We start from the raw sequence: 17,065 nt of genomic DNA, 5'->3' as shown, positions 1-17,065 counted from the left end.
TGAACTTTGTCTCTCCAGAGTTGATTTTTTTTTTTTTTTTAATTTTGGTGGAATCTGTGTCTCCTGGATTGCAATCCCTAAGACCCCAAATAAATGCACATATTTTATTTTGCAGCTTGCAATTTTGTCTTTCATTGGTCAGCACTCAAAACAACATTCTAGAAGGCTTATGGCTCGCTCACTCCTAAAACCCCTGTATTTACTTGGCCCCACGTGCCCTCAAGAAAGCTTCCTGGAAAATGATTCAGATTCCCTAGATGCCTTTCTTAGTCTTCATCCATCCCTCTTACCCTCAGTAGCCTCTGCCCCTCTGGTGAGTCCTCTCCTTTCTTGGTTTCTAGAACTTTTCTGGTTCTCCTGGTCCAAACTCCTGGTCCAACTCCTGTTCTTTTGACTTCTCATGATTCCCTCAGGTTTGAGGGAATCTTCTCTCCACTTTTTACCTCCTCCAACTTGCTCTTCTTCAAACCTATCATTCACTCTGCAGACATTTAGTATGGGCATGCATGGTGCAAGGCTAGTGCCCTGCCCTGGAGGCGCAAAGTGAATAAGACAGACAAAGTCCTGCCCCTGTAGGGCTTACAGTTGAAGAGAGAGGTGATCATTAATCAAAGAAGTGTGCTAATATGTTATCATTGCCAACTAAGGTCAATGTCATGCTGAAAGGTCACCAGGCCCAGCCTGGTCATCCAGGGGAAGTTGTCCTAAGCAATCATTCCTTGAACTGAAGTTTGAAGGAAAACTTCTTCAGGCAAAGGCAGCACCATATGCTAAGGCTCAATGGACTTATTTTGTGACTTCACCTCCGCAGTTCTGAGCCTGAACTCAGCACTGGGCCAGCCCCGTCTACTTCAAGACCCCAAGACATGGGGTTGGTGGCACACAGCAGGGGTGAATGGAGGATGAAGTGGGGCTCATGAATGAATGAGTGAAAAAGCATCTGCCTACATAGATTGGAAAAAAAGTCTGTATGGTTGAAGCTGAGAGACTCAAGGAGCGGGGGCATGGCTGGGTGAGAACGAGGGGTCAGCGGGGGCAGACCACTCAGGACCCGGAAATGTGTAAGACAGGGAAAGGTCTCAAGCAGATCAACATTTTTATTTATTTATTTTTTAATTTTTATTTTATTTATTTATTTGAGAGAGAGAGAGCACAAGAGGGGGGAGCGGGAGAGGGAGAAGCAGACTCCCCGCCGAGCAGGGAGCCCGATGCGGGACTCGATCCCGGGACTCCAGGACCATGACCTGAGCCGAAGGCAGTTGCTTAACCAACTGAGCCACCCAGGCGCCCAGATCAACATTTTTAAATGATGGCTCTGGTTGCTGCCAGAGAGTACACTGAAGGAGTAGGGTGGAAGTAAGGGGAGCATCCATGTAGGTGAGAGATGAGGGTGGCTTGGGCTCAGTGGTGACTGGGCGAGTCACCTCTCCTCTTCATCTGTAACATGGGAGCAGTAACAGTACCCATCTCTTGGGGGTTAGTTGTGAGCAGTACATGAGGTAGGACACAAAAGATGTTGAGAAGATGGCCAGGCACTAGTCACTATTAACTCTCCCCATACCCTCTCTCCTCCCCACAAGCCAGACAAATGTAGTTCTATGGACCAAGCTTGGTGCTGGCCATCTCCCAACAGTCCAGTCTCGATCTTACCACATCCCTGCTCAAAAGATCTTTAGTGTTTTCCACCTAAAAGATGGGACCCTTTCAGACCTCTATGCCAGGCTGGTCTCAAACCACTTCTGAGCCTCCTTCACCACCCTCTTCATCAGGTCCTGCTTCCATGACGCAAGGTGCAGACCACTGCACCTTCCCCAAGCATGCTTCACACCTACCCACCCGCTTTCTCTCCCTGTGCTTCCTCCTCCCCCTGCCCAAGGGCTGCTCTGTTTCCCAGGCACCTCCTCCAGAAGGCTTCCCCTAAGCCCTATGGGAGTGAACTCTGCCTCTCCCAGGTTACTACAGCTCCTTCGTGCTCCTCTTTACTTCTGACATTCCTGACACTCACTGGGCTTCTTTTGAGTCCTCTGGCTCTTTTTCCCAATGCATCAGCTCACTGAATACAGCAAGGTACTTGAGGTCATTATTGTGTCCTGGAGCCTGGCACCATGCCTAACCCACCAAGGGCTAGGTTGATACTTGTGCAGGAAATCAACAGAACCTCAAATGCAATTTCATGTTGACCCATCTCATTTTCCACAAAGGCCAGAAAACAGACCAGAAGGTCATTCTGGCCTGGATATGATAAACTTTTTCCCAGAAGCTGTTCTGAGAGACAAAGTCCGAGACAAGCAAACAGAGATCAAAATGGCCTCTGGGCCCCCTCACCCCATCAGGGTCACGGCAACCAGCACATCCCACCCAGGGCCATGGTGTGGATTGACCAGGGCCATGTCTGCCCTGTGTGCTGTGGCTTGTGGGAGACAGGGAGAGTTTGGGCAGAAAAATTAAGAAATTGAAGGTCCCAAAGTGGTCCCTGGGGTTTTCAACTCTGCATCTCCTTTCTTCCTAATGATGCAGAGGGCATTTCTGTCAGTACCTGATAGGCTTGGGCTTTGGAGTCTGAAAGATCTGGGTTTGAAGACCTGTCGTCTGCTGTGGGACCAATGTCCCAGGGACACCGTGAGGATAAAAGGAGACAGCAAAGGGCTTAGATCGATGCGTGGCATGTACTCAGCCCTCCATTACGAAAACAAAGTATTCATCTTTGCCTCCTCTTTACCGGCCAGACATCCCTGCCCAGGTGGAGGAGCAATGAGGCTTACTTCTGTTCTTTCCAAATCTGGATGTGAAGGTCCAGAGAGATGAAGCAACTGTCCTAAAGCACAGGTTGCCCATTATGCATCCCCAGGACTGGCCAGACGGCCTCTGGCAGAACCACTGCTAGGGTTGGCATGGCTAGAGACGTGGGCGTGGGCAGACACTTGGTGAGCTGTACTGTCTGCCACCCTGGCCAGACTGTAACTGGGAAAAGTTTGCTGATACTTAAAGAATTTTGAAAGTAACATCTAACGAACTTCAGAAGTCCACTTTTAACTGTGGCTTCTTGATACATGTCACCATATTACTGGTGTTGCCTGTGCCAGACCCAGGATAAGATGAGCCATCGGGGTCTTCACCCTTCATGTCAGCTGAGTGCGGCTCCATACAAAGGGGCTCCGTCCGAGTCTGGTCAGGAGTTTACACAGCTGGGAATCCCCCCAAGGAGAAAGATTTCGCTGTTAAATTTTGATCCCCCCAATTGTAATATTTGCCTTCACCTTGTCTAATGTTTAATCCATGTTTATCTAGTACTTTATTGATTAACGGTCTGAGCGAAGTGACGAGGCAGCCGGAGCCTTGAGACCATGGACGGCACCACGGGGCTGCGGGCGCTACTGTGCGCGTCCCTGGCCTCCCTCCTTGTCCTGCAGGCCATGCCCACTCAGGGTTCACCCACAGGCAGGCCCAAAGTCAGCAAGGTATGTGGGTAAACCCTCAGGCCAGAAACAGGCAGCTGGGCCAGGATGGGCCCAGGAGGGACACAAGACCCTCACCCCAGAGTCCGGGGCCACCCCCACCCACCTTGACCACCACTGACCAGAGAGGTGATGTCCAAGCAGCGAGGGGGAGGTGAGGCTGAGGGGTAGAGGACAGACTGTGTCCCACTCCCACCCCTTAGATCAGCTATGGTCCCCTGCACATTCCCGCTCACACTTGTCCCGGTTTTGTTTTACAGAAGCAACAGACTGTGGACACAGTGAGTGAGAGTCTCTGCAAAGGGGCCTGTGGTGGGGCCATATTACAGCCTGTTTTCCCCCCATGCTTCAAGGAGTGCCCTTCTATCAGTGCCCTGGGCAGAGGGACTCCATTTCCCAGAAATGGGGGTTTGCACGCCCCACTGTGCAGTCTCCGACAGAGAGGCTAGAGTGGGTCTTCCCAGAAGGGCTGGTCTGTTCTTGGGGCACCTGGCTTCTGAGCTGGGTGCTAAGCCCCCACACAACACAGGGGTCTCTCACTGGTTCAGAGGCCCCCCTCCCCCCTCCCAGCCACAGCCCCCTCACATCTCACTCTAGGCCGTCGACGGCGTGACCATCCGGAGTTTGAAAGTCAACTGCAAAGTCACCTCTCGCTTTGCCCACTGTGTCATCACCAGCCAAGTGGTCAACAGTGCTGATGAAGCCAAGGAAGTGGCCTTCGATGTGGAAATCCCCAAGACGGCCTTCATCAGTGACTTTGCCATGTGCGTGCCTGCCTGACTCCCACACCCAGAGCTGTCCATTCATCAGACCCAGCCCCAAGCCATGGCTCCAGGTGGCTGGACAGTGCAGACCATCTCCTTCTTTCCAAAAGGGCCATAGGCCAGCACCAGCTCGGAGGGGATGGTCAAGCCGCTTGGGTCTGTTCTGGGCTCCCATCTTGGAGAGCGAAGTGGGGCCTCTGACAGTATGTTTTCAGCAGAGGGCCCAAGGAGCAAAGGCCCGCACCCGAGATCTCTTGTTGGATTCTGTGGCCATGGCTGCCCCCCTCACTGCCATGGGAACCCCGAACAACTCTGTGGGCAGTGGGAGGTGGCAGGAGGTGCTTCCCATGAGCGTTCACCAGGACCAGGCCTTCTCCAGGTCTGGGCTGGGAGGACCTCAGGTATGAAGGACCTTAGTGGTCAGGGGCAGGGGCACTTCCCCTGAGGGCTTCTTCCTCCCTGTAGCACAGCAGATGGAAACGCATTCATCGGGGACATAAAGGACAAAGTGTCCGCGTGGAAGCAGTACCGGAAAGCTGCCGTCTCTGGAGAGAATGCCGGCCTTGTCAGGTGAGTTCTGGGCCCTGCTGCCCCGGTCTCTGGTGCCGCCCTCCCCAGCCAGAACGGACCTGAGGGCGGCAAGGTGGCCTTGCCTGGGGAACAGCCCCAGGCTGATGGGAAGTGAGCAAGCTGCCTGAACCCAAATGCCAGTACAGGTGAGCTGGACAGGGCTGGTGCCGACCTGCCTACCTCTCAGACCAGCCTCTGGGAGAAGGGGGCCCTGTCCTTGGGCCCTGATCTTGACCCTGACCATCCAACTAAGACAAGGGTGAAGGGCCAAGAAACCCGGGAGTAGCATGAATGTAAGAGAAATTGATTCTGAGGGCCATGCTTTAGGTGACAAGGACCCACATGTCACTCACCATTTGTCTGTTCTGTTGTGGCCAATGGCGGTATGTCCAGGGCCTCGGGGAGAACAATGGAGCAATTCACCATCCACCTCACCATCGGGCCCCGGAGCAAGGCCACGTTCCGGCTGACCTACGAGGAGGTGCTGAAGCGAAAACTCAAGAAGTACGACATTGTCATCAAAGTCAAGCCCAAGCAGCTGGTGCATCATTTCGAGGTAGATTGCAGGTGACCATTTGCAGGGGAGCCATCTTGGGAGCAGGGCTCCTGCCTCTCTCTCACCGTGGCTCCGAGCCCTGGCTCAGGGCACACGAGGTGGCGTCCCAGGCCTGAGCACACGGGAAGGGGACTGACTCCTTGGGCGGTCTCTAGTGGGCTCTTTGTGGGCAGGGAGCTACCAGCCTCCCCCTCCTTTCTGAGCCTTGGCTTGCTCATCTGTTAAATGGGGCTGCTTGCATGTCCCAGAGCTGCCACAAGGATCACGAGAGATATTGAATGTCCCAGTAGTTGGTAGACCAGAAAGCCCGGGCAGCCGAAGGGGCTGTGATTGTCACTGGCCCTTCAATGGTGGCCGAATTGAGGGGCCCAGGCTTGCACACCTTCATTTGGCCTATGTTTTTGGAGTGCCTACAACATGCCAGGCCCTGTGCTGATGGCTAGGTGGGTACTGGCACACAGTGGGTGGCCAGGACATAAGTTGGCTCTTGGCTGAGTCTTGATGGTGGCCTCAATGGGAGCCTGGGGGCTTCAATGATGCAGATCGACGTGGACATCTTTGAGCCTCGGGGGATCAGCAAGCTGGATGCCCAGGCCTCCTTCCTCCCCAAGGAACTGGAAAGCCAACTCATCAAGAAGTCCTTCTCAGGGAAACAGGTGTGTGGGATGGCTGGAGTGGTGGCGGGCCCTTGGGACTTCTCAGCCTGGCTCAACCCCTCATGGAGTATCCAGGTTTGGCCTGGGAACCAGGCAGGGGCTGCAGGCTGCCCTAGTGAGGGACATAGGCATTTCGTGGTAGGTATCCTAGGGAACTCGGTACCCCTGGTTCTCAGAGCAACTTAGCAAAAGCCTGCGTGCCAAGGCTGGGGAAGCGCCCACGCTGGTTTGCATGGTTTGGGGTGAGCTGCTGACTTGCTTGAGCCTCAGTTTCCTTTTTGCTGTGTCACACCCATGGGAAAGCATTCAGGGAAATAAAGGGCACATGAAGAAATCTCAGATGCTGTTGCAGTTAGGACCGCAAGCTCCGGGGCTCTAGGAAACAGAACTCAGTTTGGGAAGGCTTTGGTCTACCTCACCACTTACCACTTGCCACTCACCTCCCATTTGCAGGAACTCCTGAAGTCCCCTGCTTGCCCCTTCCCCTGGTCCTGGCAGATTGTGGCATATGAGTGGGTAATACCCAGCCAGTGTCCTGCTTCCTAGTTTGCTCTCAACTGGAGCCAGGAACAAACCCTTTAAGTTCCCACTTCCCTTTGGTAGTGACTCCATCATAATTCACGTAAAGGAAATGTTTCTTACAGTTTTGGAGGGGTTCTTTTTTAAACAAAGTAGGATACCCGGAGTATTAGCAAACATGCTTGCTTTTAGTAGGGGACCAAGGGGTGGGTCTGTGTCTTCCTAAACATCCTTTTCAAGTTTTGGAGGGGGTTTTGATGAGTATATCTTACTTTTATAACAAACAAATAAATGAAAAGTAAAAATTAAAAAGTATTTAAGGAAAAAGCAAAAAGTTACAAGTCTAGAAAAGTATTGAGTAAAACCCATCCCGAATTCCCTGAGCACCAACACCAAGTCGAACCAGACCTTAGCTTCCAGCTTCCACCCTGGGTCCTTCCTCCCAGCCTCTGTTCTTTGTCTACAGTGGCGGGGGGCAAAGGGGGGGGGTTCTGTTTTCCAGCACAGTGTTGTAGCCTTGCTTCTTTACTCCACAGTTTGAGTTGACCGATGTCTCTTGTTCTCATACCGCTTTTATTTTGTACCCAAAGTGGCAACACTTGTAGAAAAGCCCAATGTTTCAGAAGCATATACACGAAGAAACAGGTCTCTCCTACCACCTTATAGGTGTGTGCTCACACCCTCCGCCTTTCCAGGGTCACGTGCTCTTCCGCCCTACTGTGGGTCAGCAGCAATCCTGCCCCACATGCTCCACATCCTTGCTGAATGGGGACTTCAAGGTGACCTACGATGTCAATCGAGACCAACTCTGTGACCTCCTGGTGAGCCCGAAGCTTCCAGCCCCAGACTCAGAGGCCCAGGCAGGGGGTGCTTGTGACAAGGGCCTCACTTGTTCCCTTGTGTTTCAGGTTGCCAATAACTACTTTGCCCACTTCTTTGCTCCCCAAAACCTGACGAACCTGAACAAGAACGTGGTGTTTGTGATTGACATTAGCACCTCCATGGAAGGCCAGAAAGTGAAACAGGTAAACTGTGGCTTTAAGCAAGTCCCCCAGAAGGAGCTTCTCCAGCCCCCACCCCACGCTGGTGTTGTCGCCAGAGTCTGGGTTTCGGATTTCTGCTCTTCCCAGCAGTCGGGGGCTCTGGCATCAGCCCCGTTCTCACAGTACCACCGAGGCAGGTGGATCCCTTTCTCCTCAGTAGCACAGTGGGATGCTCGCGGGGTCGTGGGTCTAGCGATGGGGGGTACATGGAACGTGCCAGGGGCGATCATGGCTGTCCCTGGGGAGGCGTCTGGCAGCAGGGACAGCCCACTGCCCACGATGCTCTGAGAGCCACGGCTCCACCAGCTGAGTTTTAGATACTCTTTCTTGATTCTGCCCTGTTTGAGCTCGTGGTCATTTCTTCTCCCCATGCGGGCTCCCCTTGCCTTCTCTGTCCCCTCATCCACCCCCGGGGCTCCACAGGACACTCCTCTCCTGACACCACCTGTCTGTCCTGTCCATCCCCTCCCACTTGTCCACTGTGTGCCTCTGCCCTGTGGATCTCTCAAATGCGTATCTGGAGCCGACAGGAGACACTCTCCTGGGGCCATGTCCCTCCACCGACTGTCCTGTCATTACAGACCAAGGAGGCGCTCCTTAAAATCCTGGGGGACATGCGGCCAGGGGACTATTTCGACCTGGTCCTCTTTGGGTCTGAAGTGCAATCATGGAGGGGCTCGCTGGTGCAGGCATCCCCCGCCAATCTTCGAGCAGCACAAGACTTCGTGCGGCGTTTCTTCCTGGCTGGGGGTAAGGGCAGGGGTCTCGAGTCACTCTGGCGTCGCCTCTGCCCTCTTGGAATGAGGGCATACACTGGCCTACTTTCCTTCCTTTGCAGCCACAAACCTGAATGGAGGTTTGCTCCGGGGAATCGAGATCTTGAACCAAGCTCATGGGAGCCTCCCCAAACTCAGCAACCATGCCTCCATTCTCATCATGCTGACAGACGGCGAGCCCACAGAGGGTAAGCACCTCAAGGCCTGGGCCGGGAGGTGGTGATCTCTTTGTTACAGAAGGCGTTCGAGCGGTGCTTGGAAATCCAGCCGCTGGAGATGCTACGGGGGTGCAGAAAGGCTCGGGGCAAAGTCAAGCCTGTCTGATCTAAAGACAGAATTCAGGAGTTACAAGGCATACTTCTATGCTGAGCTGGGTACCTGGGGAAGTATCTGTATGACACAGGGTTACGCAGATCCCAGGATGATAGGCAGGATTCCCAGGTTGAGTTTAATGAACTAGGTATTCAGCACCGACTGTGTGCCAAGCAGAGGACTAGGGACCAAGAAGAGATACCAAGAGAACAAGATTCGCCTCCGTCCTTAAGGAGCACAGGGTCCACTGCGGTGCCAGACCCAGGAGCAGTCCCTCTGTTGAGGGCCCTGAAAGAACAGGGTGCCAGGAGGCTATAGGATCGGGGCATCTGGCCCAGGCAGGGTCCCAGGAGGCCTCCTGGAGGAGGTGACCCATGAGCTCAGGCTGGAAGGAAGAAAAGGAAAGCAGGAAGGGATGTCTGGCAGCAGGAGTAGCTTGAGCAAAAAAAAAAAAAAAAAAAAAGGTGTGTACAATGGCAGGGCCTGCCTGAAAACAGTAGGCCTGTGCAGACGAGGTGGAACAAGGGTGGGAAGGTTGGCAGGGCCTCGCAGGCCATGGCAATGACCTATGGGAGGGTTTAGAGCAGAATCCTGTCTGCTCATGATGGATCCATATAGATGGGCAAGTTTGCGAGGCCGTTAGGAGCTTTTGTAGTCACCCACTGAGCCAGCAGGAGATGTTGCCTCAAGATGCTGGTGGGGACAGGAGATAGGCGGGGGTCTGAGACAGGAGGCCTGACCCCCAGGGAGTGTGCCCCAAAGGCCCCTTGTGCCCTACATGCCTGTGATTCAGTATCCTGCCCTGCCTGGGTGTGTGGCTGCAGGGGTGACAGACCGTTCCCAAATCCTCAAGAACGTCCGCAACGCCATCGGGGGCAGGTTCCCGCTCTACAACTTGGGCTTTGGCCACAACGTGGACTTGAACTTCCTGGAGATCATGTCCATGGAGAACAACGGAAAGGCCCAGAGAATTTATGAGGACCATGACGCCACCCAGCAGCTGCAGGTCTCCTCCCACCCCCTTCACCCCACAGCGCACCGTCAATGGCAGGCCATGGGGAGCCCACGTGGATACCCAGAGGAGCAGATAAAGCTCTTGAGTGCGGTTTGAATCAGCTGTGTGATCTCAAACCAGTTCCTTAACGCCTATGAGCCTGCAATTCCATCTGCAGAGTGGGGATCCCAACACCCCACTCTGTGAGCGGGTCTCCCCATTGGGTGCCCACAGGGACCCATCAGCTCTGAGGTTGTGCCCCACCTCCGCCTACAGGGTTTCTACGACCAGGTAGCCAACCCCCTCCTGGTGGACGTGGCGCTGCTCTACCCCCGGGACACCGTCTCAGCCCTGACCCAGCACCACCATAAACAGTACTACGAAGGCTCGGAGATCGTGGTGGCCGGGCGCATCGAAGACCACAAACTGGGCACTTTCAAGGCTGACGTGTTGGCCCGTGGGGTAAACAGTGGGCTACGGAGGGGGGAAGATCAGGCAGCACCCAGAGGCTCCAAAACCACACCTGTTCTCCACCCCTGTTCCCCTTGCCCCAGGCCTCTCTTTTGTCAGAGAAGTGTCCCCACCCGTGCACCGTGCCACCCCCTCCCCCCCAGGCCTGAGCATTCCCGCATGCAGTCATCCCGGCGATGGGCTGGAATGGGACCAAGGTGGCCTTGATTAGTTGTAGTCCCTTGACCAAAAATGGATCACCTGTTACTCCTTACATCATTCCCCCGCAAGGCATGAGAGAGTAAGAGACCAGCGTCTCCTTTGTCACCTGACAACCTTTTCCTGAACACTTCATGTGCACCCAGCTTTGTGCCACAGCACAGCATGTGTGTGCGTGTGCACACCGCGGGGGTCACAGGCGTGTGGGACCTGGACCCCGACCACAGGCTGTGGAGTCACACCTTGCTGTGTGGTCAAGGGTTCAGAACCGAGACTTTGAGTAAAGAAAGCTGAGCTGGACCCTGGCTCCACCCTGACCAGCTGGGCGACCTTGAGCTAATAGGTCCAGCTCTCCGGGCCTCAGTTTCCCTCTCTGTAGCACAGGGTGATATTGCACTGGAGAGTTGTGCAGAGCGAATGAAAGACTCCCCGCACTATGTTGCGCAGCGCCCGGTGCATGAGACACCCTCCGTGGGCGAGTCCCAGCTCCTGAGGCTTGGGAGAGAGCAGCATTTGTGTGCGGGGATGTGGTGGGCCTTTGGAGGAGTGGAACATGGTGGAAACAGCTGGCTGCTTGATGGCAGCCCCCAGAGAGAGTAACTTCAGGGGGGCAGGGCCTGCTCCTCCCATCCCTGGGATCCCCAGAGCCGAGGCCAGTTTGCCCCACTGAGAGTGCTCAGCAAGCGTTTGTAGGATGAAGGTCTGAGTGAGGGTGAAGAGAGCAGGCTCGGGGAAGGGCAGTGAGGTGGACGAAACACAGAGACCGGGCACAGATGTGGGGCCCCTGGGAGCCTGGAGCGCTGGCCAGTGGTTGTGCTCCTCATGGTGCTTGGCCCCTCTCCCCATCGTGACCCCCGGGAGGGCCAAGAATTCAAGACGACCTGCCTGGTGGATGAGGAGGAGATGAAGAAACTGCTCCAGGAGCGGGGCCACATGCTGGAGAACCACGTGGAACGCCTCTGGGCCTACCTCACCATCCAGGAGCTGCTGGCCAAGCGGTAGGACCCGTGCCGGGGGGTGGACACCGGGGCCTCTGGACCAATGAGGTGAACGGAGAAGGGGTGGATCTGGGCCTTCGAGGTTGGGAGCAGGTCAGATTCATGGCCTTCGGCTTTGCTCGCTGGGTTAATATCAACCAGTTAGTCAACAGTGTGGGTGGGCCACGGTTTGCCCCTGCCGAGCGGCCAGGCAAGGGGAGGCTGCCCTTTCCATGGGACTGCTGTGTCCAGACACGCTCGGTTCATCCCCACAACCCACAGGGCAGTTCCCTCATTATCCCCATTTCACAGATGAGCACGCTGAGGCGCAGAGAAGCTAGACCACTTGCCCAGAATCTCACAGAAGTTTAATTCTCTGTATCTTTCTGAGGCACGTCCCTCAGCCCTACCACATCTCCAGGTTTTCCCCATGTGAGGGCTTTAAATCATGAGGTCCTTGAAGGCAACCATGGGACAGGAGCACTGCAGGTGCCCCACATGTGTTTGCTGAATGAGTGAGTGAGTGAACAAATGAGCAAAAAACGGCCAGGGAGTGCGAGTCTGCTGTCGTCCAGGCTGCGGGGCTTGGAGCAGGTGTTGTGTCTCTCAGGATGAGGTTAGAGGGGAAGGAGAAGGCCGACATGACGGCCAAGGCCCTGCAGATGTCGCTGGCCTACCAGTTCGTGACCCCGCTGACCTCCATGACCATCAGGGGCATGACAGACGAGGACGGCCTGGAGCCCGTCATCGACAAGCCCCCTGAGGGTACGTGCTCTGTAAAGGGGCGGGCTGTGGGTCTAGGGAAGATTCTGAGGGCCAAAAACCTCCTGGGCTTTAATTCTCTTCCCCTTCTCTCCCTTCCAGATTCTCTGCCCTTGGGTGAGTTTCTAAATCAAGTTGGTTTTCAGGAGGGGCTTCCAGTGGCCGGGCAAGCAGCTCGTGCTCCAGCCACCAGGCATGGGGCTCCCTGCTCCGCATCCTCCATCCCTTCACCATGAACTAGCTGCTGCCCCCTGTGTGCCTGGGGAGCCCCTGTGCAGCCTCCCTCCGGGCCTCTGTGTGAGCCTGTGTCTACCGGGCGGCCGGGGTGGGAGGGGAGGCGGAGTGCCCAGGAGTGGGCTGGGACCCCAGCAGGAGGGTCGGCTGAGGCCTGAGTGGCCTCTGGGCCCGGGGTGCCCTTGGGGAATGAGGTGTGTGCCTCTCAGGTGGGGTGGTGAGGGTGATGCTGTCCTCTGTCATTGTCCTCTACAGAGATGCTGGGACACAAAAAGAGTAAGAGCCCACATCCCGCCGACATACATCTCTACCTCTCTCCTCCCCACGTTGCTGTCCCTCGGGCTGTGCGTTCAGTCCTGAGCAAAGCCCCTACTTGCCTGAGGAGGAAATGACAGACAGCCTGAGGCTTCCTCACTGCCTGTCACCGGGACCCTCAGAACAGCCCCCTGACCGGGCCTGGCGACCCCTTGTGCCACCAGCTCCACCAGGTCCCCATGGAAGGAGACAGACTGGGGGTCAGCACACCCGGAGGCCTCAGGGGCAGCCACTCCTGCTCTGTGGCTTCAGGCCTGCCGCCTGGGTGGAGGGGCCTGGGAAGAGGAGCCAGCCGCTGCAGGGAAGCAGGGTACCGTCCTCCTAAATGCCATTCACTCCCCGCCAGTGTTCGTGCTGTCGGCTTTGCAGCCGTCCCCGACTCGATCCAGTTCCAACATCCCGCAGTTGCCAAACCAAGTGACTGGAGGTGAGTCCTGAGGAGGGTCTGAGGGACACCCCTGCCTTGCTCCTGGCCGGCCCCAGCCCGCCTGCCCGATGCCCAATCTAACGGACTCCATGCTATGCCCCCAGTGGACACTGATCCCCACTTCCTCATCCACGTGCCCCAGAAGGAGGATACTCTGTGCTTCAATATCAATGAGGAGCCCGGCGTGGTCCTCAGCCTGGTGCAGGACCCGGACACAGGTACGGGTGACATCATGCCCTCTGCCAGACAGGGTGGGGCCTGGACTCCCCTGCCCTCAGCGTCCAGCCACGGACAGGACAGTGGCCGTGGCCTCCACTTCCCACAGCCTGTGTGCCCCAGTCACCTGGCTGGGCTCAACCTGCCTCCTTCTCTCCCATCTACCTGCCTGGGCCCTAGATGGCACCTGCTTCGTGGACGTGTGACCCGTGCAAGCACACAGGACCCTATGCTTAGAAGGGCCCATGCTCAGTTTAATACTCTGCTCTAGTTGTCTTGAAATTCTTAACATTTTTTTGAACAAGGGGCCCCTCACTTTCATTTTGTACCAAGTTCTGCGAGTTACGTAGTGATCCTGCCCCGCCTCCCTGATGGCCTCTGAGTCCATCCCCCAGCAGTGCTCAGGCGGTGGGAATGACTCCCTGTCCGTCCATGGGCCACTCTCTCTCCCTCCCTCCCAGTCTGGTCAGGCCATCTGCAAGGGTTTGCTAAGCACCTCCTATGGCCTACGGGTGCAGTCGGGACTGAGCCAAAGTCCCTGTTCTTGTGGAGTTTAGTGAAGGGAGACAGACAGGCGAACAAATTCTCAGATGACAATTTCAGAGCGTGAGACAGGCTGTGTTGGGGTAGTGAGGACAAGGAGGGGGCTTTGGGACTGCTCAGGTCATAGGAGGCCTCTGTTACCTGCTCCTGTGTCAGGGATTAGGGCCACAGAGAAGGAGCAGACCCAAGTCCTATCCTTGGGGTGGCAAGACCTCTGGCATGGCCCAGAGGCAAGGGCTAAGTAGCAGGTAGTTAGTGTGGTGGGAGGAGAGGGGCAGGGAGAGGTGCTGTGTGGCCTCCGATAATCCTGAAAGACAGCCCTTGGGAGGTGAGACCCTCAAAGCCAGCGTGGCACGGGTGGAGTGTGGGTGTCTCCCAGGGGGGAGGCACAGCATGAGCAAAGGCAGGCTGGCAGGCATCTAGTGAGAGCTGGGCCCTCCCTGACCCGGATGGCCCCTCACCCTACTGCAGGCTTCTCAGTGAATGGGCAGCTCATTGGCAACAAGGCCAGCAGCCCTGGGCAGCAAGAGGGCACGTACTTTGGCCGGCTGGGGATCGCGAACCCTGCAACGGGCTTTCAGCTGGAAGTGACTCCTCAGAACATTACACTGAACCCTGGCTCGGGTGGACCCGTGTTCTCCTGGAGGGACCAGGCTTCACTGCGGCAGCACGAGTAACCAGGATGGGGCCAGGGCCTGGGTGCAGAGGCCAGGGCAGGGGTGGGGAGGGATAAGGCATGAAGCCCCAGAGCCAGCTGAGCTGCCTGAGCTTGCCGGGCCCTTGTCCCCTGAGCCATGTCAGTGAATGACATCCATGTGACCTCCGTGTGGGCTGGGCAGACATGTGGGGCCCCGTGGACCCACCCATTTCCCTCTGTTCCCGGACCCGTGCTCCAGGCCCAGCTGCCTGCATGTCTGGGCTTCCATGGTGCCCTTGCCCCGCAGTCCATTCCCCATCACCACCAAACCAAAGCCAACTCACCTCCTGGGCCCAGCACAAAAACCACCTGTTCCCTGAAACCCACCTCGTCTCTTCTCTGCTGAACTCCAGAGTTCTCTGGGCTTCTCTTTCAGCACCTGTCTGAGCATGCCTTGTGTTGTGCTTATTCCTTCCTCCACTCATTCATTCACCAAAGTCTGCCAAGTACCAGAGCTGATGCTCGGCGGCAGAGCTATAGAAAGAAGTGGGCAGAGTCCAGTGTGGAGGACACAGATGATGAGTGGCAGTCAAAGAACACAGACTTTGATATTAGACAGGCTGGAGTCCAAGTCCTGGCTTTACTGCTTACCAGCTGTGTGACCCTGGGCAAGTTCCTTACCCTCTCTGAGCTTCATAGGATCTGAGTGAGAAATGAATGATGCAGCTTGTATGGAGGGCTTGGCACAGGGCCTAGCACACTGTAAGGCCTCCCCCCTCCAACTTGTAGCAGGTAACACCCTTCTATCTGGGAGTGAGGGGGTGGGGGAGCTCATGAGAACTGGATCCAGGAGGATGAGGGCGGCTGAATGGAGAGAGGTGCCATGTAGCTGCACCTGCCCTCATGGCTGCCCGGCCCTGCAGGGTGGTAGTGACCATCAACAGGAGGAGGAACCTGGTGGTGTCTGTGGAGGATGGGGGCACTTTTGAGGTCGTCCTGCACCGGGTGTGGAAGGGGAGTTCCGTCCACCATGACTTCCTGGGCTTCTATGTGCTGGATAGTCACCGGATGTCGGCACGGACACACGGGCTGCTGGGTATGACCTGCCCGGCAGGCAGAGCTAGGGGGTGTGCGGTGGCAGCCAATGGGTTCGCCATGGGTCAGACTTGCAGCTGGGCACCAGGGAGGGCCCTCCTCCAACTTGGCCATCGAGGCTCAGAGCTCCAAAGAGGGCTTGTCCGGGCGAGGGTCTTGTCCCGGCGAGGGTCTTGTCCCTCAGAAAGCCTGTGATCAAACACAAGGTGAAACTAAAGCTTATGTGGGCCTGGGGGGCGAACAGGGAGAGAGATCCGGTTAGCAGAAAGGTCCCAACAGACCAGGTCCCCGAGACCTCCTGGGAGGGGTGAGTCATTGGCCACACGGCTTCTCCTTGCGGCTTCCTGCATACCCTGCTGTCTGTGGGCACCTACCCCTCAGACCTCTCTTCCCAGCCAGATTCTTTTGGAATTGGTCCAAAAAGGTAAGAGGTACAACCACCTGCCAATATACCTGCTTCTTTATAGCGGCTGAACGCAAGGTGGCTTTTGATGCCAAAACATATCAGACATAGTCACGCCCTTAAGAAAAAACATTTAGGCAGCTCTCTAACCCTCCGGTGAGCACCTGCTGAGTACGAGGGCCCCCCAGTGGTAACTGCTGCTTCCAATGTGCCTTTCCAGGACAATTCTTCCACCCCTTTGATTATAAAGTGTCTGACCCCCACCCAGGCTCTGACCCCACAAAGACAGATGCCACAATGGTGGTGAAGAGCCACCAGCTGACGGTCACCAGGTAGGTGGGCTGTTCTCCCAGTATCTCTGCCTTTGGTGTTCCCATCATTGGTCGGGGCACCAGGTGTCACATAGGTGGAGTGGGCTTCTGGGGGCGGGGGTGCAGCCCTGCTTAGTCCAAAAGGTAACCCCAGCTTTTTGTATCTCCCCAGGGGCTTGCAAAAAGACTACAGCAAGGACCCCCGGCACGGGGCTGAGGTGACCTGTTGGTTCGTCCACAACAATGGGGCAGGGCTGATCGATGGTGTTTACACTGACTATATTGTCCCTGACATCTTCTGAGCCCCCAGCCAGCACACCTGTCCTTTCTTGGGACCATGGCAGCAGAGGACAGCATCTGACCTGCTTCCCGTGTCACACTTCCCTGGTCAAGCTGACCCACTGTGTCAAGTCCCCATGACTTTCATTAAAGAGAGGCTATGTCCAACCCAGGCTGGCTGCTTTTTGGGAGGGAGGGTGGCCGGGAGGCAACCCAAGATACTGCCGCTCAGAGGGCTCTGGGGTCACAGCAGACCTGGAGGCCACGAGGGGGCCTATGCCAACTCTGCCCCCACCCCACCCCGTTCACTGCAGCTGCCCAACCCCCTGCCCTCTGAGTGCCTGGAGCGCCCCCTGCACACAGCTTGCCTCACGGGACACTGGCAGCTTCTACAGGCACTGTTTTAAGTGTCTTCGTTGAGTTAATTAAATGCATGCTCCCACCAGCCCTAAGGGATACTTGTGTCACGTCCATTTACAGCCGAGGAAACAGGGGTTTGGTGACTTGTCCAAAATCACTCCTAAGTGCCAGAGCTGGGATTTGAACCCATGC

The 17,065-nt window shown here is 56.1% G+C and overlaps 1 protein-coding gene across 1 annotated transcript; it reads left to right on the top strand.

The window, feature by feature from the left end:
• The first annotated feature begins 3,333 nt into the window (after positions 1–3,333).
• ITIH1 (inter-alpha-trypsin inhibitor heavy chain 1) lies at positions 3,334–16,681 on the top strand. The gene is made up of 22 exons (XM_078077205.1): positions 3,334–3,458; positions 3,716–3,736; positions 4,053–4,219; positions 4,685–4,789; positions 5,183–5,345; positions 5,888–6,001; positions 7,216–7,341; positions 7,429–7,545; positions 8,145–8,313; positions 8,402–8,527; positions 9,476–9,657; positions 9,922–10,108; positions 11,174–11,312; positions 11,902–12,056; positions 12,156–12,170; positions 12,543–12,563; positions 12,949–13,029; positions 13,134–13,247; positions 14,260–14,461; positions 15,349–15,521; positions 16,144–16,255; positions 16,407–16,681. The coding sequence occupies exons 1-22, from the start codon at positions 3,345–3,347 to the stop codon at positions 16,534–16,536; spliced, it is 2,733 nt and encodes a 910-aa protein (XP_077933331.1). The 5' UTR covers positions 3,334–3,344; the 3' UTR covers positions 16,537–16,681.
• The last annotated feature ends 384 nt before the right edge of the window (positions 16,682–17,065 follow it).

Source organism: Halichoerus grypus, chromosome 1 (genome assembly GCF_964656455.1).
Source record: "Halichoerus grypus chromosome 1, mHalGry1.hap1.1, whole genome shotgun sequence".
Lineage (NCBI taxonomy): Eukaryota > Metazoa > Chordata > Mammalia > Carnivora > Phocidae > Halichoerus > Halichoerus grypus.
The sequence above is the reverse complement of the archived record's forward strand: the minus strand, read 5'-3'. Positions and strand labels throughout refer to the sequence as shown.